The sequence below is a fragment of the Cervus elaphus genome, chromosome 5 (genome assembly GCF_910594005.1).
Source record: "Cervus elaphus chromosome 5, mCerEla1.1, whole genome shotgun sequence".
In the NCBI taxonomy this organism is placed as follows: Eukaryota; Metazoa; Chordata; class Mammalia; order Artiodactyla; family Cervidae; genus Cervus; species Cervus elaphus.
This window is the reverse complement of record NC_057819.1, coordinates 87,769,225-87,794,138: the sequence shown is the minus strand read 5'-3', so window position 1 is coordinate 87,794,138 and position 24,914 is coordinate 87,769,225. Positions and strand designations below refer to the sequence as shown.

Below are 24,914 nucleotides of genomic sequence, written 5' to 3'. Positions count from 1 at the left end.
ATGTCCATTGAGTTGGTGATGCCATCCAACCATCTCATCCTCTGTCATCTCCTTTTCCTCCTGCCTTCAATCTTTCCCAGCATCGGGGTCTTTTCCAGGGAGTCAATTCTTCGCATCAGGTGGCCAGAGTATTGGAGCTTCAGCTTCAGTTATCAGTCCTTCCAATGAATATTCAGGATATCCTTTATATACATATACATATACATATATATATATATATATATAGAGAGAGAGAGAGAGACCCTGAGGACTCACTCACACACACACACACACACACACATATACAGAATATCTTATATCTATATCCTATATATATGTATATGTATATCTGTCCCCAGGGTGGGAAGAGACTTGAAAATGCAGCTCAACTGTCTATCTTTACAGACAGGGATCTGAGACCCAGAGAATGCTATTCCTTGCCCAAGGTCATGTGGCTAGCATGTGGCAGAACCATCACCCAGGGCTTTCAAATCCCATCTAGCGTTCTCTGTCCATCACAACCTTCAATCTTCCTGAGAACCTCCTGCAACTTCAGATTTTCTTGAACAATAAAGATGCCAAAACCATATTCAAGGAACATGTTTAATGGAAAAGAATCCCCAATGTAAAAACCAATTCTGTTACAAGATAAACTAAGACATATTAAAAACTCTAAGAGTTTGAGCAAAATTTGTTTGAACTGGGTAGCGTAAACCAGAAGTGGTCGAGAGTATTCCACCAGCAAGAGCTAGGGAAAAGGCTTTTATCGAAAAGAGGTGTGTGACTTCCCTGGTGGTTCCGTGGTTAAGAATCCTCTTGCCAATGCAGGGGATGTCAGTATGATCCCTGGTCGGGAACTAAGATCCCACATGTTGTGGGGCAACTAAGGCCGAGTGCAGCAACTCCTGAGTCCACGTGCTGCAAATATATAAACAAAACAAAACAAACAAAACCAGAAAAGAGGTGGAAGCAAAGCAAGGGAATTATTTTATTGGCTGTAGCTTAAAAGTGTGCATGCCTAGTCGTGTCGAACTCTTTGCAACCCCCTGGACTGCAGTCTGCCAGACTCCTCTGTCCATGGAATTCTCCAGGCAAGAATACTTGGAGTGGGTTACCATTTCCTTCTCCAGGGCATCTTCCTGACCCAGGGATCGAACTGACATCTCTTGTGTCTCCTGCTTTAACAGGCGGATTCTTTACCCCTAGGGCCACCTGGGAAGCCCAGGCTATAGCTTGAGCAGTTGGCATTATTTGGGAAAGGCTCGTTAGCTATTTGTGATTGGTTGTCCTTCTTAACCTTGAGACAATATAGGGTTTGGGTTTTTTCATTGTAGTTGTTTTGTTTTTAAATTGAAGTATAGTTGATTTACAAGGTTGTGTTAATTTCTGTTGGACAGCAAAGTGTGGTTTGGGTTTTCTTACTTAGTTGCTTAGGCACTGAAGCCACCTCAGACTAATGGCCTCCTTGATGAATTAATTTAACATTTCCCTACTCTTCTCTAAAAACATTTTTATATGGTTGTGTTGGGTCTTTGTTGCGGCCTGTGGGACCTTTTGTTGTGGTTCACAGGCTCAGTTGTTCCTCGGCATGCGCAATCTTAGTTCCCCAACCAGGGTTAGGGGTACTGTGGGATCTTAGTTCCCCTCCCAAGGATTGGAAAGTGGAGTCATCACCACTGGACCACCCTTTCCTACCTTTTAAAAGTCCTTATCCACAAGCAAATACGCACAGTTTTGTTTTACCATAAGTGCCATCAGAGTGAACCTGTAATTCTGTTTCTGCAAACCCATGCTTTTTCCAAGTTGCCTCTGAGTCGTTTCATTTATGTCTTTAATGGCTGCAATGTATTTTCATCCAGCTGGTCTTTATTGCAAGTTACTTTGTTTCTTGTTCTGAATTATGTTCTTGGGCTACATTCCCAGGAGCAGGGCTATAGGGCAAAAGAATATAAAGAAGTTTTGAAGACTCGTTCCTTGCCCCAGCCCCTGCACTTGGCTCACAGTCAAGGCCTCAGGAGCCAGACTTCACCCCTGACCTTCGTTGCTACCTTTGCTCCTTCAGGCCGCCAACAACCTCATTGTCCTCGGCCGTGAGGAAGCGGGGGCGGAGAGGATCTTCCAGAACAACGGCGTGGCCCTGCTGATGCAGCTTTTGGACACGAAGAGGCCTGAGCTGATGCTGGCTGCAGTGCGGACACTGTCGGGCATGTGCAGTAGCCACCGAGCTAGGGTGAGGGCAGGGGCGGGGTTCGTGGAGCAAAGGGCTGCCAGTCTGAGGACAGGGCGTTGACTTGTGGGCTGGGCATGGCTGGCGTGGATAGACCCTGATATGACCCTGATATGACATCTAAAGCGGCCCCCCTCAACCTTGGTTGTGTGGTCCCAGATTCAACGGAGACTGATTCTCTGGTTTGTTTCTTTGAGCTGAGAATGGGTCTTACTAAACAAAGAATAAGGGCTTCCCTGGTGGCTCAGATGGTAAGGAATCTGCCTGCAATGCAGGCAACCCAAGCTCGATCCCCAAGTTGGGAAGATCCCCTGGAAAACAGAATGGCTACCCACTCCAGTATTCTTGCCTGGAGAATTCCATAGACAGAGGGGCCTGGTGGGCTATACAGTCCATGGGGTCGCAGAGTCGGACATGACTGAGTGACTAACATTTTCACACTCAAACAAAGATAAGTTTATTGAAAGTGGTTTCTGAGGAAAAGCTGAATGCAATGGCTGTGACAGTTCATGGTTTTTCATACTAAGTCTTGAAAACCCAGTGTGTGTTTTACACACACAGCCCATCTCAGTGTGAATTTGCTGTGTTACACACGTTCAGAGCCTCCCCTGGGGCGAGAGGCCACCGTACTGGAGGGCGCAGCTCTAGCCCTCTGGAAAGGGGCATGGCTTGAGTCCGGGGCTTGCCCGGGGCCACAGGCCCCATGAGACAGCGGCTGCCTGGGCTTCTGTCCCGACTGCATGGGGCAGCCCTCACCCGCTCCCTAACCTGCACGACAGTTGGAAGGGAGGGGCAGCCAGCTGACCATGTGCTTCTCACTGGGGGTGTCTAGGCCACAGCAATCCTCCACGCAGTCCGGATAGACCGAATCTGCAGCCTCATGGCCGTTGAGAACGAGGAGATGTCTCTGGCCGTCTGCAACCTGCTCCAGGCCATCATCGACGCTCTGTCTGGGGAGGACAAACAGGAGCCTCGGGGGAAGGAAGAGGCCCTGGTTCTGGGTAGGAGATGGTTTTCAACTTTGGTTTGGGGGGGTGGGGGCAAGGAAGTGCAAGTTACTACCTCAGACTGAGCATTCGCGTACATGGAGGTGGCCCGGTTATATTTTTCCGTTTATTTTTTGACTATAAAAATAACAGAGGCACAGTCACATTTACGAGAGCAAAAATGTTGGAAGCAACTCAAGTGCCCATCTATGGATGAATGGAGAAATAAAACGTGGTGTCTGTCTCTACAATGGAATATTGTTCAGCCTTAAAAAGGCAGGAAATTCTGACACAGGCTACAACATGGATGAACCTTGAGGACCTTATGTTAAGTGAATAACCCAGTCACAAAAACACGAATACTGTATATGCCACATATATGAGGCTTCTTCGTTCTCCTTTCAGCTCCAGACCTTAGTTTCCTGACTAGGAATCAAACCCGTGCCCCCTGCAGTGGACGCATAGAGTCCTACCCAGTGGACCACCAAGGAATTCCTTGTGTTTTCTAAAACAGTCAAGCTCATAGAAACAGAAAGGTGCAAGGTGGTTGCCAGGATCGGGGGGAGGAGGAAATGAGTTGTTTAACGGGAATTTCAGTTTTGCAAGATGAAAAAAGTTTTAAAAAGTAACTGGTGGTTCAGTGGTAAAGATCCCACCTGCCAGTGCAGGAGACATGGGTTTGATCCCTGATCCAGGAAGATCCCACACGCCTCGGAGCAACTATTGAGCCTGTGCTTTAGAGCCGGGGCGCCGCATCAGCTGAAGCCTCTACACCCTAGAGGCTGAGCTCTGCAACAAGAGAAGCCACTGCAAAGAAAAGCCTGCACCTGGCAGCTATAGAGTAGCCCCCATCCACCGCAACTAGAGAAAAGCTCACGCAGCAACGAACACCTAGCCCAGCCAAAAATAAATAAATAAAATAGTTTTTAAAAAAGTAACAGAGGCTTATTAGAGAAACTTGGAAAATTTTAGAAATACGTAAAGATGAAACAAAAGCCCCAACGACCTGAAAATATCCCTCCAGATAACGACTATGATCACTGCCATGGGAAAGTTTCCAGTCTTTTTTCTTTTTCTGAAAACTCATTTTTTCACACTAACTAATTACTTAATTTTATTTTTGGTTGCACTGGATCTTCACTGCTGTGCATGGGCTTTCTCTAGGTGTGGTGCATGGGGCTGCTCTTCGTTGTGGTGTAGTGGCTTCCCTTGTTGCACAGGCTCTAGGAGGGGGGGGCTCTAGACTGGGGGGGCAATAACTGTGGTGCACGGGCTTAGTTGCTCTCAGCATGTGGGATCTTCCCAGACCTTCCCAGTAAGATGTCTGGATCGAACCTGTGTCCCCTGCATTGGCAGGCAGATTCCCACCCACTGTACCACCTGGGAAGTCCTTTTCCAGTCTTTTTCCCCCCCTATCCATTCATATAAATATCTATTTAATGACATTGGAATTCAACTTGGATGTTGCTGTTATTCAGCCACTAAGTCATGTCTGACTCTTTGTGACCCCATGGACTGCAGCACGCCAGGCTTCCCTGTCCTTCACTATCTCCTGGAGTTTGCTCAGATTCATGTCCATTGAGTTGGTGATGCCATTCAACCACCTCATCCTCTGCCGCCCCCTTTCTGATCACCCTTGGGGGTGTTGTCTAGAAGTCTCCCTCCCTTCTTTGAATGAGACAGGATGCTCTCCTGGGAAATTCCAAGATCTGGGAAGCAGTGGATTAGATATTTCCAGAGTCCTTCCAGAAGTCCCAGCCATCCTGGGTCCTGTATACCTCAGACACCGTAGTCCTCTCCATTCACCCCTGTCCTCTTCTTCCTCAGACTCCAAGAAGGACCTGAAGCAGATCACCAACCACCTGCTTGACATGCTGGTCAGTAAGAAGGTGTCGGGCCAGGGCAGGGATCAGGCCCTGAACCTGCTCAACAAGAACGTCCCCAGGAAGGATCTCGCCATTCACGATAACTCCCGCACCATCTATGTGGTTGATAACGGTGAGGAGGTGGGAGGGTCCGGGGCTCACGCCAGCCTTTCCAGTGGGCACCATGGTACCAGGCAACAAGCAGAAGGCAGAAGGAGTGTGGCTCTTGTCTGGGAGAGGTCTTCATTCCCAACTGAAAAGCCAGGAAAAGACATTAGCATGTTAGGACCCTCCAGTGGACTGGTGAAGGTGTAGGTCCAGGCTCTGAATTCAGAGTCTGAACGCACACAACACAGTCAAAAACATCTGGGCGGAGTTTGCTGACAAGTGAGGCAAACCAAAAAATCCAAACAAAACTCCACCAATGGGAGTAACATTGCTGAAGTCTCACACTGGTAAAATGCAGGCCTTCCAGAAGGGAGCAATGACTTCAGTGTACTTTGTACAAAGACCAGTAACAGTGCTCCAGAAAACATCCATTAAATTTGTCAGCTCCAGGGCGTCACCCCTGGAGATGCCCTAAGTCACTTTCAATTGTTCAGGAATCATACTTACGGCTTTATGATCTGTTGTGATAAATTCTCCCACAGGTATCATGACATTTAGACCATACCTTTTCTAAAATGTTCAGGCCAGCTTTTATCAGCTTGACCTTTATTCTGTTTTGATACAGCACTTCTCTTGTTTGGTTTTCGCAGATCTCAGCAAAGTTCATGTGCAGGTGCTTAGACTTGAACATATTCCTCTAGTGCTTAAGCCTCCTCCACTCAACACTCCCCTCCCTCCCCGCCCTAGTTCTGGACTTCTTTGCGTATATCACAAAGGCTGGGCATTGACAATAGACTTCTCTCTGCACTAGGATCTAGGCCGAACAACACGGTTTATGGGATAGAGTGGGTGAGGAACAGTATCTGTTATTCTAGGCACCGAAATGAATAGCATTTAGGTAAAAATGGCATAGACTTTAAAATCTAGGTGTCTGGTGAAAAGCTGCAATGTGGAAGTTGTTTGTTGTGAAAACTGGGCTGGGGGACTTGGGTAGGGGGAGTCATCAGGATGTCAAGGCTGAATTGAGTTTCTGGGCTCAGGGAGGGGCAGACATGGACAAAGGGGAGGTCCAGGGTGTTCCAGCAGAAGAGAAATGAGATGCTCAAGATGAGGGCAGAGTGAAGGGAAAGCTAAGAGATGAGGCTGGGTAGGTGGATCAGGTGCATATGATGAAGGCTTTGGAGAGCCAGGCTGGGAGGTGGGGTTGGTTCATCAGGCACCTTCCAATGACTCTTCAGTCTTGCCAGTGCTTTTGTGTTGGTGTGCTAAAATACACAGCACAAAATTTACTGCCAGGCACTTTTAATCGCCCCCGGCCCTGATCCAGAGTATCATGCCTCGCAACGTTTACCTGGAATGTCCCCCCTCCCTCTTAACCTGTGCCACCCTAGGTCTGATCAGCTCCTAGCCACCACTACAACTTGGCTCTGAAATCAAGCTATTGTCCCCGAGGCAGTGTAGCCTCACAGTTAACATCATGGTCTTTGAAATCAGACAGGGAGGGTCCCTGCTATGTCACTTGCCAGCCTTGTGATCTTGAGCAAGTTACTTGACTTCTCCATGTCTTGGTTTTCTGCTTTGAACAATGGCAATAGTAATTTCTACTCACCAGTAGGGTCAGTGTTAGGATTAAATGAGATAGCGTGTAGAAAGCTCTTGGCACACAGTAAGATTACCTTATTGTAATCTTTATACATCTGTCTTCTCTATTGTATTGTGAGCTTTTTGGCATCAGGGTTGTCCTTTATTTTGGTAGTTAGCACCCCGTTTACTCATTCATTCTTTTATTCAACAAATATGTAATGGCTGAATTAGCCAGGTGGGTAGTAGGAAGCCCTTGGAGATTCTTCAACAGGAGAAGGGATAATAACCATAATGGTGAATATCCTATTTGCTGAATAATTAATAAATATTTAGTGTCATGATGTGTCTAGATCAGCACTAGGCTAATGTTTCCGTGCTTTATCTTGGTGAATCCTCAAACTTTATGAGGTAGGTAGTATCATTTCCATTTTACAAAAAAAAAAAAAGAAACTGAATCCTGGGGAAAAGAGACTATAAAACAGTATTTGAGGAAGATTATGCATCAACCTACAGAACGTTAGCACTGGTCAGGCAGTTCAGTCTCTCAATCGTGTCCGACTCTGTGACCCGGTGGACTGCAGCACGCCAGACTTCCGGTCCATCACCAACTCCCGGAGCTTGCTCAAACTCATGTCCATCGAGTCGGTGATGCCTTGTAGAGTCCTCTGAGCTCAACTAGTCTTGACTGTGTAAATGTGAGAATGAGGCCCACGACGGAAGCGAATGGCTCAGCTAGGGGCAGAGGCAGGTGTGAGTCTGGGTTTCTAGGCTGCATCCCAGTGCCCTTCATGCTGGCTGAGCCGCGTGCTGCCTAAAGGCGGGCTGCAGAGAGCTGGGCGAGGAGGGGCATTTGTAAGGGCGGGGCCTGGCCGGCATCTTAGACTTGCTGCCGGCCGTCCTGCAGGCCTAAGGAAGATCCTGAAGGTGGTGGGGCAGGTCCCAGATCTGCCGTCCTGCCTGCCCCTGACCGACAACACCCGCATGCTGGCCTCGATCCTCATCAACAAGCTCTACGACGACCTGCGCTGTGACCCCGAGCGCGATCACTTCCGCAAGATCTGCGAGGAGTATATCACGTGAGTTTCCCGGAGGCTCGTGTAACCGAGTGGGGGGTCTGGCTGCTTGCCTCTCGAAAGCCAATAAAGAGGCAAGGCTGGTGGAAAGGAAAGCTTGCTTTATTTCAGAGGCCGGCAACCCGGGGGTGGAGGGGAGGGCGGACTCCTGTCCAAAGGCTGACCCCTCCCCCGGCCCCCACCCTGCAGACAATCAGTGGGCAAGAATTTTTATAGATGGAGGGAGGGGCGCTACACACAGAAACGGCACAGTCAGCTCTTGACAGTCGCCTTGAAATTGGTCATCAGTGGTCTGACCAGCATCGTCTTGATTGTTTTCAGTCCAGTTAGTCTTTAGTTCCAGGGTCGGTTTATTCCCATTTCTTTGAGGCGAGTTCTGAGAACTGTGGCACCATATATCATGGCCACAGTCCAGTCATCACATAATTGACTTCTTCCACCTGGCGAGGGTTTCAGTATCTATAAGACAGCTCACAGGATATGGCTCAGAATTTTATCTATGGCCCTTGAGGAGAAACTAAAGGCCCTTGACTTTAGCTTAATGACTAAACTATTATTATTTGGTCTCATTTCACTGTTTTCCTTTGTTTCTGCATTTTCCCATTTCTCTGATTAAATTTGTTGTTTGGCTAAAGTTTCTCCACAAACCAAAGGCAGGCTGAGGACATGGTGGGAAAGGACCATAGGGTCCTGCGCCATTTCAGTTGGGTTCTATATTAGTCAAGTTTAGCAGCTTAAAACAGAAGCATCATTTATTATCTCACAATAGGACAGCAATTTGGCAGAGGTTCGGCTGGGTGTTTCTGGCTTTAGGGTTTACAAGTTAGTCACATGTTGGCCTGGGCTACTGTCATCCGAAAGCTGGACCAGGGCTGGAAGACCTACCAAGATGCTGCGCTCATGTGGCCGGCACCTTGGTGCTCACCCTTGGGTGGAGCCATGGTTCTTCCCTGTGTGGATCTCTCCTCGTGGTAGCTGGCTTCTCTTTTCCTTTACTCCAGTAATCCTCAAGCTTGGAAATTATTTGGATTTCTGGGACTCAGTAGTCTGGGTTGTGGCTCTGGAAGCTGCATGTTTTAAAAGCACTAGGTGAGTCTTGGGAGGGTGGAAACCCTGCCTTCACTGTGCTTTCCTTTCTCTATTCCAGGGGTTGACAGACTTTTCCTATAAAGGGCCAGAGAGTATGTTTAGGTTTTATGAAACACGTAGGTCTCTAACACAATGAAAAAAAAAAACTAATTTAAAATGTAAAAAACATTCTCAGCTTCCTTTATTTGGGTCCCAGCGAAGTTGGCTCAATCCCATAGTTTCTCCTGATCCCGACTTAGAGTCACTTTTAAGGCTCCTCAGGGCTTCTCAATGGTCTTTTTCTATCTCAGCTTCAGTGTTTTCAGCTAACTTGAGTCTTTCATGAAGGCCCAAACCGAGTTCCAGTAACTATCTTCCAGCCAGTTAAGTTTGGATAGAGGTTTGCCTGTGAATGCCGCCTCTGTGGTCACCTGGCCCTGAGTCGGGGGGCCACCACCTTCAACAAGTGGAGCCTGAGGCTGCCACCTCCCACCCCTGGGGGGTGCTTTGCCGGGGGCCAGGGGTTGGGTGGAGGTTCAGATACCACCTGGCATTGGTTTAAAGGGCAGACCTCAATTCATCATTATTTTTTTTTAAATTTATTTGTTTATGGCTTCGCTGGTTCTTCACTGCTGCATGCGGGCTGTCTCTAGTTTTGGCAGGCGTGGGCTACTCTCTAGCTGTGATGCCTGGGCTTCTCGTTGCGGAGCACAGGCTCTAGGCCCTAGGGCTTCAGTAGTTGCAGCTCTCAGGCTCTAGAGCACCAGCTCAGTAGTTGTGGCCCAGGGGCCACAGTCAGGAAAGGCTCTGGGTTCCCCAGCACTGAGAAGGGAGGTGAAGCACAGGGCACAGATTGTCTGGGCTGGAGGGGCTCTCGGAGCTCCCAAAGCCAGCCCCTCTCCCCCAGATGGACCCACCCACTCACCCAGCCAGAGGCAGATGTGGGACCAGAGCCCAGGCCTCAGACTCTTGCGCCATGCTCTCTTTCACTTGTACTCCTCTGCGTTCGCACTGTGTAGGTCTGCCCTGATCCCCCACAACGAACAAACCTGGGCAGATCTCGGATCAGGTGTCCTCAGATAGAGATCTTTCTGTAGAGTCGATGATAGTGGATTTTGAAAGCAAGACAGAACCTGCCAGCTTTTCTGGTCCATCCCCTCCCCCTAACTCAACGGGGGAAAGGCTAGGACCAGACAGGGGAGCGACTGGGCCAGGCTGCATTGTGATTCAGCCACATCGGGGAGTCAGCTGGTGTGCCAGGTACCATGGTAGCCCTGTTGTGCTGGGGTGGCGGCTGTCCTGTCCCACCAGACACCCCAGCTTCTGGGAAGCCTGTTGGCTGACAGCTCTCACCTGTCACCTTTCTTTGGGGGCTTGGTTCAGCAAGGGATAGCTATTCACCTTCCCAGGGCAACCAGCATCCCGTGGTTCATCCCTCACTCCAACTTGAAACAAGTTTGAATGGTTTCTCAGCTCTGGAACTCTTTGCAAGCTGAGGCTCTGTCATGACTGCATCACAGTCTAGCGCCTCCTTCCATCCTGTCCTGATTTCTTCCCTTTTCCAACAGGTGTTGAGCCCAAGATCGCTCCCTAACAAACGTCCTGAGTGTCAGTCCTCATCTGGGTGGGATTCTTGAGGAACACAATGCCTGGCACATCCACTATGTCATCTATCCTCATCATAACTCTGAGAAGTAGTAGTGCTGTCCTCAGTCTCCAAATCAAAAAGCTGAGGCTCAGAGAGGTTCAGTGACTTGCCTTAGGCCACACAGCATATGAGTTGTGGATCTAGGATGCACAACCAAACCTGTCTGCCCCCAAATCTCCCACTCCTCTGACCACACTGGCCTTCTGTTTTAGGGGCACGTTTGACCCCCAGGACATGGACAAGAATGTGATTGCCATCCAGACAGTGTCGGGGATCCTGCAGGGCCCCTTTGACCTGGGCAATCAGCTGCTGGGACTGAAAGGTGTGATGGAGATGATGGTGGCGCTGTGCGGCTCAGAGCGTGAGACGGACCAGCTGGTGGCCGTGGAGGCCCTCATCCACGCCTCCACCAAGCTCAGCCGTGCCACCTTCATCATCACCAATGGTGTGTCGCTGCTCAAAGAGATCTACAAGACCACCAAAAACGAGAAGATCAAGATCCGTGCGCTGGTGGTGAGTGGGCTGGGTACCAGACACCGCACCAGGTACCAGGGATGCCGGAATGAATGGGATTTGGCCCCTGTCTTTGAGGAAACCAAGCTGTAGGCACCCAGACCCACCCACAGGCCTCTGCAGAGCAGAGTGATAAGCAGAAGACTGTGAGAATGTGGATTCAGGATGGGAGACCATGCTATATAATGACTGTCTCCTTTTTTTTTTTTTTACCACGGGGTATGCAGGATCTTAGTTCCCCCAACAGGGATCAAATGCCCCCTGTATTGGGAGCAGAGTCTTAACCATTGGATCACCAACAAGTCCCTGCTCGATGCCTTTGAACGACTCAAATGCTGATGAGCTTTTGTCCAGCAAGTACTTTCAGTGCAGATTCCAAAAACGCAGTTAGTTTCCTTACTTGGTTTCTATATAGCACAGTTAAACCTACTGCATTTTCCCCCATTTTCATTATATAGAAATCACTTTCATTGACCTTTTTCTTGTCAACAATTACAGTGAAGATTTGAGCCATTGATCTGTTTTTCTTTTTTAGTTTATATCAGTTTTTTTAAAAACGGATTTTAGCTTCTACTATTGTGAGTTTTCTCTTATGGAAGACAGACTTTTTTTTTCCCCCCAGCAAGAGTCCAATTTTTCCTGGGTAAAAATGTGCACGTCTGAATCTTCCCCCCCCAAAGTGATTTCGTGGTCAGCTTTTGTGCCATAAGTTTTATCACTGAGGTTTCAGTTGTGTTAGTATTTGGGCTTCCCTAGTGGTTCAGATGGTAAAGAATCTACCTGCAAGGCAGGAGACCCAGGTTAGATCCCTGGGTCAGGAATATCTCCTGGAGTAGGGAATGGCTACCCACTCCAGTATTCTTGCCTGGAGAATTCCATGAACAGAGGAGCCTGGTGGGCTACAGTTCATGGAGTTGCAGAGTCAGACACAACTGAGCGACTAACACTAATATTATCCTAGCTGATTTTTCAAAACGACATGACACGAAGCACCTATGGGGACAAAATAGTGGGCAGGGGACAAGGGGTAGAGTAAAAGCCTCCAGGTTTGTGGGCATCCACCCTAACCTGGAAGCCTCAGGGAAGGCATCTTGGGAGAGGTGACACCTGACCAGAATTCTGTAGGATGCAGAGAGGTATATCCAGAAAAAGCAAGTGGGTAGAGTGTTCCAGCCTCAGGGACGTGTTTGAGGAGGGCCTGGTCCCCAAGCCTGGTGTCTCTGATCCTACAAACCTCTCCTCCTCCTCAGGGACTCTGTAAACTCGGCTCGGCGGGCGGCACAGATTACGCTCTCAGGCAGTTTGCTGAAGGCTCGACAGAGAAGCTGGCCAAACAGTGTCGCAAGTAAGGTTTTTCCCCAAGCCCACCATCTCCTCTCCGGGATGTGCCCTAGCAGACGCCAGATCCTGAAAGGCCGCCCACCTGCCTGCTCCCCTGGATCGCCTCGCTCTTGCCCGGAGCCCCGGGACCCTTCCCCAGTGCCTCCCCTCCCCCAGGTGGCTGTGCAATGCATCCATAGACACCCGGACCCGGAAATGGGCGGTGGAGGGCCTGGCCTACCTCACGCTGGACGCCGACGTGAAGGACGACTTTGTTCAGGACATCCCTGCCCTGCAGGCCATGTTCGAGCTGGCCAAGGCAAGTGTGGCCCTGAACTCTGGCCCTGGGATCTGCTGGATTCAGGCCCGCGGGCTGTCCGCTGAGCCTGGGAAATTGGACATCCACCCATCCTCATCCTGACTCCACCCCCTTCTCATCACGTAAACCTGGGTTGGTCATTTCCCTGTCTGGTCCTCATCTTTCCTGACTGTGAAATGGACTCACAACTCCTTATGCCTTCCAGGCAGTGGGAGGATGAACAAGATGATGGTAGTTTTTTCCTGGAACCCCCTCCGGGAGTGAGGTCTTAAGGGACCAAGAGGTCCTTTTTTGGGCCCCTTCCCTCCTTCCCAGCCCCTCCCAGATGCCTTTCTTCCTCTGTTGGGCCACCACCGGGCCCCCCCACCCCACCAATGGCTCTTTCTCACCACAAAAGGCAGAAGTGTGGGAGGGCGTTTCCATCAGAGGGTGTCCAGGTCCCGCCCCATCCCGCTGGGCTTTTGAAAGGAGCACAAAGCAATGGGAACACTCAGAGGACTTCCGTGCATGCTCTGGGTGCTGTTGAGGGGGCAGGAGAAATTCCTGACGCCCCCTGTGAGCGGAGCCAGTTCCTCTGCTTTGGTGCTTCACTGGCCACACTCCTCCCAGAGCAGCCTGCTTGCGAGGGAGCCTCTGGGAAGCAGTGGTTTGTTCTCAGGTTTCCTTTCTTCCTGTCTCCACCCGCCCACTCCTACCACCATCCACCACCTCCTGTCTCCAGACTCCCGACAAGACCATTCTGTACTCTGTGGCCACCACCCTGGTGAACTGCACCAACAGCTACGATGTCAAGGAGGTCATCCCCGAGCTGGTGCAGCTGGCCAAGTTCTCCAAGCAGCATGTTCCCGAGGAGCACCCCAAGGTGGGGATGAGGACGGCCGAGAGGGGAGGGGGCTGTCCACCACTGGACCACCAGAGAGGTGGGACGGAAAGTTAGTGATATTCGGGTGGTGTGTGTGTGTGTGTGTGTGTGCGCACGCATGTGAGGATTTGACAGAAGATGCAGATAAAGTGCAGGTTTGCTGGCTCTGATGGTAAAGAACCTGCAATACAAGAGACCTGGGTTTGATCCCCAGGTCTTAAAGATCCCCTGGAGAATGAAATGACAACCCACTCCAGTATTCTTGCCTGGAGAATTCCATGGACAGGGGGACCTGGCGGGTTACAGCCCAAAGGGTTGCAAAGAGTCGGACACAGACTGAAGTAAAGTAGCACGCATGCACGCAGATAAATTGAAGAGAATCACAGTCAATTTCCCCCACTAGGTGGCACTTGTGTTTTTTCTTAGTTTAAATGTTCCATTGAGGTGGAGGGGGAAACAATTTATAGTCTGAGAAACCAAATGGAGTCACCATGAATGTTTTGCAACTTATGTGGTTGATTTCATGGACACAAGATAGTTCGTTATAGTTCATGTTTTCAACATTCATACAAATTTTATTTTCTGGGATATCTGGATTTTGGTGTGCTGCATTAACTACCTAAGGCTTTTTACTCTGTGTTTTTTAAAAAAAAAAGTTATAATCAGAACGTATCTTTCATCTTGTATCCAGTTTGGGGGAAATACTTCAGGTCTTTAGGCATGCAGGATCTTAGTTTCCTCAGCAGGGATCGAACCCAAACCCCCCTGCAGCGGAAGCTTGGAGTCTTAACCACCAAAAGTCCCACTGAATCATTTTTTAAAAATTAATTAATATTTATTTTTGGCTGCACTGGGTCTTTGTTGCTGTGCAAGGCTTTCTCTAGCTGTGTCGAACGGGGGGCTACTCTTCATCGTGGTGCACAGATTTCTCACTGCTGTGGCTTTTCTTGTGGAGCACAGGCTCTAGGCCAATCGGCTTCGGTAGTTGTGCCTCAGGGGTTTAGCTGCCTTTCAGCATATGGGATCTTCCTGGACCAGGGATCGAACTCTTGCCCCCTGCATTGGCAGGCAGACTCTTAGCCACTGGACCACTAGGGAAGTCCCTGAATAATTTTTTAAAGCTGCATAGGATTTCTTGCAAGCAAGGGCATATAGCTAGCATGTTCTGCCACTGTGAAGTTCAAATGTGGCTGCCAGAGACTGTCCACAGCTGTCAGCAGCCTCTTCTCAGACACTCTTTGGATTATCTATAGAGACTATTCAACCCTGAGGCTGACTCTGGGTTTCCTGCAAAATCCAATCCATTGTTTTGTGGGTTTTATCTGCTCTCTCTCCCCTCTCACTCTGCCCCCAGGCGTAGCCTAATGGAAAGCCAGCCTTTTGCAAGAAAAGGAACACACAGGTCATCTAGAGTTTGGGATGATCTTCCTTATTCCAGGATTGATCTCCTTGCCACCTTTTCATCTCCCCAGGACAAGAAGGACTTTGTGGACATGAGAGTGAAGCGGCTTCTGAAGGCCGGCGTCACCTCGGCGCTGGTCTGCATGGTGAAAGCAGACAATGCCATCCTCACCGACCAGACCAAAGAGCTGCTGGCCAGGTGCGACTGCAGTGGCCCGGAGCTGGGGTCTGAGGGGCCTGCAGGCAGGAGGCTGGGTGGGGACATAGAGATGGCCGGGGGAGTAAATGAGGGAGTGAGCCACTGGGGCCTGGAGAGGAGGCTGAAGGGGATCAACACGGAAGAGCGACATGTCGGGGTGGGCCATCCCGGGTGCAAGTTTGCACTGGGAGGAAGGAGGTCACTGTCAGTTCTGGTGACCTGGTTCCCAGACCCTGACATGACAGAGGGGAAAGGCACAGTTTCCATACAGCCTGATGGGGAGGCAGACAGGCTCACAGTCACAACGCGGTGGGTGCCGTGATGGGGGACGAACAGCACAAGCAGTGGCAGCCCACTGGCCAGAGGGGAGGGCATGTAGGTGGGCAGCCAGGAAGGCCTCCTGGAAGATGTGACAACTCAAGGGAACCCTGGAGGAAAGAAGCTGCTCACATGCAGCGGAGGGAAGGGGTCCAGGCAGAGCGAACAGCACATGCAAAGACCCTGAGGATGGAGGGAGAAGGAATGAATGAGGTCACGGTCCTCCAGGAGGGTGTCTGGAGCATGGAGTGCACAGGAGAGAGCGGTGCTAGATAAGACCAGAGAGGAAGGCAAGGGCCAGATCATGGAGGTCCGGGGTCCCTCCAGGTGAAAGAATTTCTCCTGGGTGGTGGACTGTAGCTTGCTGGGTTCCTTCATCCATGGGATTTTCCAGGCAAAAATACTGGAGTGGGTTGCCATTTCATTTTTCAGGGGATCTTCCCTGGGATCGAACCTGGGTCTCCTGCATTGTAGGCAGACTCTTTACCATCTGAGCCACCAGGGAAGCCTAGTGAGTCATTTGGTATCCCCCTAAGCAGGGATGGGGCCACTTTTTGCAGCTGCCTTTGGCCTCTCTTCCTCCCCAGCCACTCAGGTCCATGGCGGTATCTTCCCAAGGTTGGTTCTGGGGCAGGTGCACACTGGGAGTGCTTCCCAGGGTTTTACTGGGTCTCACGGGTTGGCCTGCTGATGCCCGGGAAGGGCGTGCTCACGTCCTGCATCCTTGCCCCACAGGGTATTCCTGGCACTGTGCGACAACCCAAAGGACCGAGGTACCATTGTGGCTCAAGGTGGTGGTAAGGTAATTGGGAGAAGGTTCTTGCTGTTCAAGAAGGTGCTCCCCTGGGGAGGAGCTCTCTCACGTGTGTGCATGTGTCTCCGTGTGTGTGTGTGTGTGTGTGATGCATGTGTGTATCTGTGGGTATGTGTGTGTGCATGCTCTTTGCCTAGCCCAAGAATAATGCACTCCTTGCCCCAGCCCGACCTCTTGGAATACGGTTATTCAGGAACCTCTGTTGTCTGTGCCTGAGTCTCTGATGTGTCATGGGATCTCCTGTGGAATCCCATTTATCCTCCTTGCTATTGGAAGGAAGCAGTGCAGATAGAGACCATGGGCTTTGCCCTGGGAGGCTTGTCATCGAGTCCTTGCTTGTCCCTTTTCAGCTGCACAGCTTTGGGCAAATTACTTATCTCTCTGAGTCCTAGTTTCCTCTCTGTAAAACAAGGGAAAAAACATCACACAGTCAGACTGTAGAATGTCACAGGATTAGAGAAAATACACTTAAAGTGTTGGCTCATGGGGGTGCTCAGTCAATGACTGCTGTTACGATTAGCTTTGACTTAGGCAGAAATGAAAACATTAGCATCTTGATTTTTCCAAAAGCCAAACGAATGTATATGGGTTGGGGAGAGTGCCTGCAGAGACCCCCATGTGCGCTGGGGACCAGGGGAGGTGAATCAGTGGTTAAGAATTTAACTGTTTTCTGTGATGCTCAGGAGTTGACTCCGTTGCTGAGTCTTCCTGAACTTCTGATGGAACAGACAGCGGCTGGACAGGGAGGCTGGGAAGAGAGGCTTCTGTATCTGTGACCGAGGACTGCCTCTGCCCTTTTCTTGCAGGCCCTGATTCCCCTGGCATTGGAGGGCACAGACGTGGGCAAGGTGAAGGCAGCCCATGCTCTCGCGAAGATCGCTGCGGTCTCCAACCCAGACATTGCCTTCCCCGGGGAGCGGGTGGGTGGCCAGAGGTGGAAGGCAGGGAGGTGATGGGAGGTGTCTGCTCCGAGGGGCCTTTCTCCTTGTCACCCTCCCCCTGGCTTGGGAGGGGGCATGGTGCCATCACAAAGAGGGCGATGAGTTGGAGGGGCATGGATTCCACCCCTGGCTCTGACAAACAAGGCTGTTTTATCTGCAAAATCAAGGAAATAACCCCACCCCTCGGGATCATTGTGGAGGTGGAATCAGACAATGGGTGGGCAAGTGCATTGGAAATTCTAGAGCCGGGCACCTGTAAATGACTGGCGGAGGTGGTCTCCATCTGATGACTCCTCGACCCCTTCCTCATAGGTGTACGAGGTGGTGCGGCCCCTCGTGAGTCTCCTGAACACACAGCGGGATGGCCTCCAGAACTACGAGGCTCTCCTAGGCCTCACCAACCTGTCTGGGCGGAGTGACAAGCTCCGGTGAGTGGGTGGAGGGAACGGGTGGGGAGCGGTGTCACGTGAAGTGTCGGTGGAAATGTCCCAGGAACTGTGTGCGCTCCTCCGAGGACAGGCTGGAAGGCCGTGGGTAGAAATGGCGGTGGGGGGGACATGAGTTAGCACTTGGAAAAACTACAGTGAAGGTGCAAAGTCAAAGGAGACTGGAAAGACACGTCCTTTGGAAGTAGTAAAAGAGATATCAGGTGGTTGAGGGGTGGGATAAAGTGTATTCCTCCTTGGAAGCAAGGGGATGGTGGAATTGGGCTGAAATTCTTTAAGTGGCAGAAAACTCAACTCCAGTTGGTCTCAGCATAATGGGGAATTTAATGATTCAGGATATTGGGAGTCATAGTTAATGACTCATCTAGGATAATCCAGAATCAGGGGCGGCTCGATGCAGGGGTTGCAAAGCTGTCCCAGAATCCACTTCTCTCCTGCTGTCCTGTCTGTGTTGTCTTAATTCTCAGACAGGCTTTTCCCCTTTCTCATGATCACACGAGGGTTACTCCAGACCTCACATCATGGTTTCATCTCCAGCAGGAGAGAGAAAGACTTTCTCCAGCGATAATACAGGAGGATCACCAGCTGGGTGACATGTTCATCCGAGATCCCACTGCTATGGCCAGGATGCTGTGCTGTGTCGCTGGGGGCCCCTCCTGGGGGTGGGATTGTTGTTGGTATTGTTTTAGTCACCAAGTTGTGTCCAACTCTTTTGAGACCTCATGGACTATAACCTGCCAGGCTCCTCTGTTCACGAGCTTTCCTAGGCAAGAATATTGGAATGGGTTGCCGTTTCCTTCTCCAGGGGCTCTTCCTGATCCTGCGTCTCCTGCACTGGCAGGCAGATTCTTCACCACTGAGCCACCAGGGAAGTCCCGGGGGTGAGATTATTGTCATCTAAACGATGCTGGGGTCACTCTTGCTGGGGTCACAAAGAGTGTCACAAAGAGTTGGACACAAAGAGTTCAGAGCGACTGAACTGAACTGAAACTGTGCTGACTGAGGATGTTGGAATGGCCCCTAGGTGGCTCAGACCCCCAGTGGTCTTTACAGAGGACTCAGCAGACTCTCCTCCACCCCTCACACCCTAGGAAGAAGATCGTTAAGGAGAAGGCCTTGCCGGACATTGAGAACTACATGTTTGAGAACCATGATCAACTGCGGCAGGCGGCCACGGAGTGCATGTGCAACATGGTGGTGAACACGGAGGTGAGGGGCTCAGGATGGGCGTGATCAAGGTGTGGAAAGTGGGGCCTAGACGACAGCTCCCCTCCCCAAGGGACCCCAAGGCGAGTGTAATGCCCAAAGGAGACAAAGGAAAATATGCACAGTGATGTTATCCCTAGCTGAAGCTTTGATCCCAAAGCTTGGGCAGGATTGGGGGCGGGGCGAGTCCCGTTTCCCCAAGTTATTTACTAAATAATCTCATATCAAAAGACGAGGCCAGGTTCTCTTGGAAGTCAAGAGAGGTTAGACCATTTGCAGCTGTTGAAGTGCCACACACATAAAAAAAAGGAGAAATGCAAAAACAGCTACAAGCAATTTTAGATTATGTCAAATGGTAACATTTCATGACAGATCGCTGTTTCCATAGAAACCACAATGCACTGTAACAGTGTTCGTCACAGATTAATTATAGTATTTGTAAAAATAAAATGAATTCAGAAGGCATCAATGGCTGCACAGTCCAGTAGTAGGAGAAATCATCACCACGTGATGAACGAATGTCTCTTCTTTTCCATCCTGGCAGAGCACTGCTGTGCTAGTAGGTTGAACCTCATCAGAGGTAACAACAGGGTTGAAATCTGAGGCCCTTTGTGAACGTGACAGCCAGACCAAGTGGCACTCCTGGATCCAAGTGTAGGGCCACGTATGAGGCCCACTTCGTTCCCCCTTAATTTTTTTTAACTTTTTTGGCTGTGTCCCATGGCATGTGGGATCTTAGTTCCCCAAACAGGGATGGAACCCACACCCCCTGCATTGGAAGTGCAGAGTCTTAGCCACTGGACTGCCAGGGAAGTCCCACCCCTCAATTCTTAATTCAAGTCTTAGATGTTCTCACAGTTAAAGGAGGAAAACTTGATCCATGAAAGCCTTTTAAAGTCAAAAGAAAGCTACCACGGTCTGTCAGGGAGCTGGTCTGAGGCTGGGCTGGAGGCCTGGCAGCCACATGGGAGAAGAGAGTGTGTCCAAAGACGGCAGAGGGGACAGTGATGGGAGGGGGAGCAGCTTCCCTCGGGGAGGACCAGCTGTCACAACAAACAACCAAATGAACACTTGTCCCAACAGGACAGAGGTTCATTTCTCAGTTCAGTTCAGTTCAGCCGCGTAGTCATGTCCGACTCTTTGCAACCCCACAGACTGCAGCACCGCCAGGCCTCCCTGTCCATCACCAACTCCTGGAGTTTACTCAAACTTATGTCCATCGAGTCGGTGATGCCATCCAACCGTCTCATCCTCTGTTGTCCCCTTCTCTTCCTGCCTTCAATCTTTCCCAGCATCAAGGTCTTTTCCAATGAGTCAGTTCTTTGCATCAGGTGACCAAAGTATTGGAGTTTCAGCTTTGGCATCAGTCCTTCCAATGAATATTCAGGACTGATTTCCTTTAGGGTGGACTGGTTGGATCTTCTTGCAGTCCAAGGGACTCTCAAGAGCCTTCTCCAACACCACAGTTCAAAAGCATCAATTCTTCAGTGCTCAGCTTTCTTTATAGTCCAACTCTCACATCCATACATGACTACTGGAAAAAACCATAGCTTTGACTATAGAAAACCATAGATGGACCTTTGTTGGCAAAGTAATGTCTCTGCTTTTTAATATGCTATCTAGGTTGGTCATAAATTTTCTTCCAAGGAGCAAGCGTCTTTTAATTTCATGGCTGCAGTCACCATCTGCAGTGATTTTGGAGCCCAAGAAAATAAAGTCTCTCACTGTTTCCATTGTTTCCCCATCTATTTGCCATGAAGTGATCGGACCAGATGCCATGATCTTAGTTTTCTGAATGTTGAGTTTTAAGCCAACTTTTTCACTCTCCTCTTTCACTTTCACCAAGAGACTCTTTAGTTCTTCTTCGCTTTCTACCATAGGGGTGGTGTCATCTGCATATCTGAGGTTATTGCTATTTCTCCCAGCAATTTCGATTCATTTCTCACTCACATCATTTCTTGCTCACGTTGCAATCAGGTGGCTCACTTCCAAGCAATGACTTGGGGGTGCAGGTTTCAATCATCACCCTGCCCCCATCCAAAATAGAAAGGACTGTCTCCCCCTCTGCCCCTTGGGAGTGGTCTCCATTCAGATGGGGATGGGCAGACAGACCAGGGGAGAGACCCCCCCTAGCACTCTGCCGCGGTGGCCTAGAAGTGACACATCACTTCCCTTCATGTTCTATGACGAGAGCAAGGTCATGGCCACAATTAGTGCAAGAGGTGAGCGTGTAGTTCTTCCAGGGCAGCTGCTTCCCTGTCACACCTGTCCCTGTGAGGGGACTGTACTGAGCATCACTGCACTCTACCTCTGAGGACCACTGCTCCAGCTTCAGGGAGATGCAGATAGAGGTTTAAAACCTGAGCAGCTGTGACCTTTGACTCCTTTTAGCATTTCACTACTAGGACACGTCACCTAGCAAAAATGCCCTTAAACTTAACCAACCAGGGTTTCCTGCAGAGCAGAGGGGCAGGAAGCTCCTCTCCTGGCTCTGGGGGCCTTGGGAAGCCTCACCCCCCACCTGGTAAATGGTACAGCAGCTCTTGACTACCATGTAAACTACCCAACTACCCAGAGATGCTCTTGCCAAGCCTTTGTGCCTTCAGGGACCACAAAGGCATTTTATGGCAGACCCTGAAGGCCCATCTGTTGTGGGAGAAACATTCCAGTCTTCTCCAAAGGGAAGAGATGGGGCTTTACAGGCAACATCCACCCTGCAGAAGTCTGTACCTGCCCTTTCCCCAAGGGTGGAGAGCTGAATGCAAACAGAGGTGACAGCGAATGCTATGTAAGGAATTCCTTATTCTCTATAACCTGTAAACTGGAGGAATCTGTAGTCTTTTCATCTAGGTAGTCAGAGAAGACTTCCTGGAGGAGGTGTCAATGAGTGTGCTGCTCGAAGCAAAGCTCTGAGTGATCTTGGGTCAGAGAACATGGCTCCAGATGCGTCCTTCCCTCTCCAGGCTGGGCAGGTGGGGGCCTTTTCCTCTGAGCCGTGTACTTGCCCCCTATAGGTACAGGAGAGGTTCCTGGCCGATGGCAACGACCGGCTGAAGCTGGTGGTGCTGCTTTGTGGCGAGGATGATGACAAGGTGCAGAATGCGGCTGCGGGGGCCCTGGCCATGCTGACAGCAGCGCATAAGAAACTGTGCTTCAAGATGACTGAAGTGGTGAGAGCAGGCCCTGGGAACCCCGCAGCCCCCGACCACACTGCCCTGGATGATCCTCTGCGGGGGAGGCCAGCCCCCGTGGTAACCCTTCCCCGCCCCCTGGGTATCTGTTCCTACCCACAGAAGAGGGGAAGGTATATGCTGCAACCTCTGCACTCCTTATGTGGACACCCTAAATGCGCGAACTCACTTTGGTGGTGCTCATAACTCATTATGCAAGAATTATAACAATAATAACAGCACTAACTACGGCCATGGGGTCCCTAAGCTCCTCAAGAGAAGTGGGGATGTGGATGGGGTACCATAGGAGCTCACAGTTTGGCAAAGAGGCTCTTAGATGATGGCCAGGCCCTTTGTGGGACTGTGGCTGTTTCAGCAGGTGTAATGAGAGCGATATGGACATAGCCACAAACATAGGGGTGCAAAATGAAACTTTCCTTATTTCACCAAACTGAACTTAAGTTTGTGGACCTCATAGTCACTGATGGTGAAAAAATGTGAACATCTCAATTCAAATGTATTAAAGCAAGTCTGCTTTACACAAATCCCCCCGGGAGAAGAACCTCAGCAGAGTGGGAAGCACACAGAACTTATGGAGGTGCTGGGGATTGAACCCAGGGCCTCGTGCATGCTAAGCAGGAAGTCTGCTTTAAAGGCAGGCTCCTCGGTGCTCTGTGGCAACCTAGAGGGGTGGGATGGGGGGAGGAGGTGGGAGGGGGATTAAACAGGGACAGGACGTATGAATACCTACGACCAATTCATGTTGCTGTGTGTCAAAAACCATCACAATATTGTTAAGTAATTATCCTCTAATTTTAAATATATATATAAATATATATATATAAAAAGAACAAAAGGCAAGCTCTTAGATAGCCAGCTCAAGGTGGGGGTGTGTATGTGTGTGTGTGTTTTCTAAGTTCCGTGGAGACTCATACTGTCCTGGCACCAGGGGAGGGTCTCCTTCCTGAATATAGCTCATCCTGCTTCGTCCCTGGCCTTCAGCCCTTTCCGTAAGGCAAGCTTCTCAAAACTGTAACGTGTGTAAGAGTCACCTGGAGGGCTGGTTAAAAACTTTCCCCAGAATAATTCTGACTGAGTAGGTCAGAGGTGGGGTGCTTCCAGCCTGGGGACCACAGGCTGCTGCCCTAAAGCAGCGTTTCCCAGGGCACATGGGTTGGCAGAAGCAGGCATTGTGCATGTGCCCAGAGTTAGAATCCTCCTTTCTGAACACCCTCCATCCCCATTCCACTCAGGCATGCAGCAGGCCTGTCCCTCTGCTTCTCATGATGCTTAAAAATTAAGCGGATGGGTAGATGTTTATTCTGTACTATTCCAGATGTGTGACCGTAGCTAAGTTACTTCCTCTCCCTCAACCTCAATCCCTCCACTTACAAAATGAAAAGGACTGGATTATTTCAAGTCTCTTCTAATTCTCCAACTCCTGCCCTGGTAAGCAGATAGGCATCATCCAGCTAGTTCCAAGAGGCTCAGCTGGGCATATGCTGAGTCCATAGGGATAATCAGATGTGCACTTGCCCTTTCAGAGCTCAGAATCTGGGCTTGGCCAATGCCTTCTGTTTATCTTGTCCAGAATCTCCCTTCTCCGTCCCCTCCACTGATTCCTCCAATCTGTCTTTATCCTCCTCCCTGCCTCCAGACAACTCAGTGGTTGGAGATTCTACAGCGGCTTTGCTTGCATGACCGGCTGTCCGTTCAACACCGGGGCCTGGTCATTGCCTACAACCTGCTGGCGGCTGATGCTGAGTTGGCCAAGAAGCTGGTGGAGAGTGAGCTGCTGGAGATCCTGACCGTGGTGGGCAAGCAAGAGCCGGACGAGAAGCGGGCAGCAGTGGTTCAGACAGCTCGGGAATGTCTCGTCAAATGCATGGATTATGGCTTCATTAAACCAGTGTCTTAGACAGGGGCCCAGAGGGAGGCTGGGGCTGCTCCTGTAACTGTGCAGAGTTCTGAGCTGAGAGCTCTTGGGGTGTCAGTTCCGTTAGGGATCATTGCAGCCACAGTGAGGTGTCCATGAAAAAGAAGGACTGTGGATTGTCCCCTGAGTTGCGCATCTTCCCTTTTGTTCTAGGAAAGTTTGCCTATTTCATTAGCTCTCTTGCTCCTTAACATCTGTCAAGTTCCAGAAATTCCTAGAGGAATTTTCATCTGTGATTAGGAAGACAGGTTGGATAATTCTTTCTGTACCCATTCCAAAGGCCGGGATAATGGGCTGGAGTTCTCTACATTTTGGAAAATGGATTGTGTGGTCCTACTTTAAATATGTAAAGTAGTGTGACTGTAAAGGTAGCTGGTTCACCTGGATGGTGATCTGGTTTTTATATCCTGTCTCCCCTGCTGTTTGAATATGGCTGCCTAGAACTGCATGTTTCAGCGGCACTGCCCGTCCCAGACCCATGCGCATTCCTGTGATGGAAATACAGCTGATGTTCAATAGTCTGACATGACTTTTGCAATTTGCTTGGGGAAATCGTCTAAGCAAGATGGATGTGATGAATATAAATAAGATCAACTCAAAGTACTTCAAGTGAAAAAGAATTTCATTGGTTCATATATTTTGTCAAGGCAGGGAAAGATCTGACATTGTTAGAACTAGGGTTCAAATATTGTCATCTGTATTCTTTTTTTTCTGTGTGAGGGTGTCTTTCTGTCTCTCATCCCCCACATCATGATTTTTATTTCCTCTGGGTTGGGCTTAATCTCTGGCAAGCTCTTTCCATGTGGTGAGATGTTCCCCAGAAGCTCTAGATTTCCATAGTTTTTTTTTTCCCCGTGACTTGTGGGGTCTTAGTTCCTTGACCAGGGTTTGAACCTAGGTCCTTGGCAGAGTTCTAACCACTGGATCACCA

At 49.9% G+C, this 24,914-nt stretch overlaps 1 protein-coding gene across 2 annotated transcripts in view; it reads left to right on the top strand.

The window, feature by feature from the left end:
* The window catches only part of UNC45B (unc-45 myosin chaperone B), a 31,642-nt gene extending 7,135 nt beyond the window's left edge, over nt 1–24,507 (top strand). For both annotated transcript variants that reach the window (XM_043903030.1, XM_043903031.1), the window contains exons 6-20: nt 2,042–2,209; nt 3,039–3,207; nt 5,020–5,190; nt 7,654–7,825; nt 10,751–11,051; nt 12,302–12,396; nt 12,549–12,690; nt 13,412–13,552; nt 15,025–15,152; nt 16,206–16,272; nt 17,091–17,204; nt 17,538–17,653; nt 18,763–18,880; nt 21,892–22,047; nt 23,705–24,507. In XM_043903030.1, the coding sequence (XP_043758965.1) occupies nt 2,042–2,209; nt 3,039–3,207; nt 5,020–5,190; nt 7,654–7,825; nt 10,751–11,051; nt 12,302–12,396; nt 12,549–12,690; nt 13,412–13,552; nt 15,025–15,152; nt 16,206–16,272; nt 17,091–17,204; nt 17,538–17,653; nt 18,763–18,880; nt 21,892–22,047; nt 23,705–23,965 (2,319 nt within the window). In that variant the 3' untranslated portion in view covers nt 23,966–24,507. The remainder of the gene's footprint in view (nt 1–2,041; nt 2,210–3,038; nt 3,208–5,019; nt 5,191–7,653; nt 7,826–10,750; nt 11,052–12,301; nt 12,397–12,548; nt 12,691–13,411; nt 13,553–15,024; nt 15,153–16,205; nt 16,273–17,090; nt 17,205–17,537; nt 17,654–18,762; nt 18,881–21,891; nt 22,048–23,704) is intronic.
* The last annotated feature ends 407 nt before the right edge of the window (nt 24,508–24,914 follow it).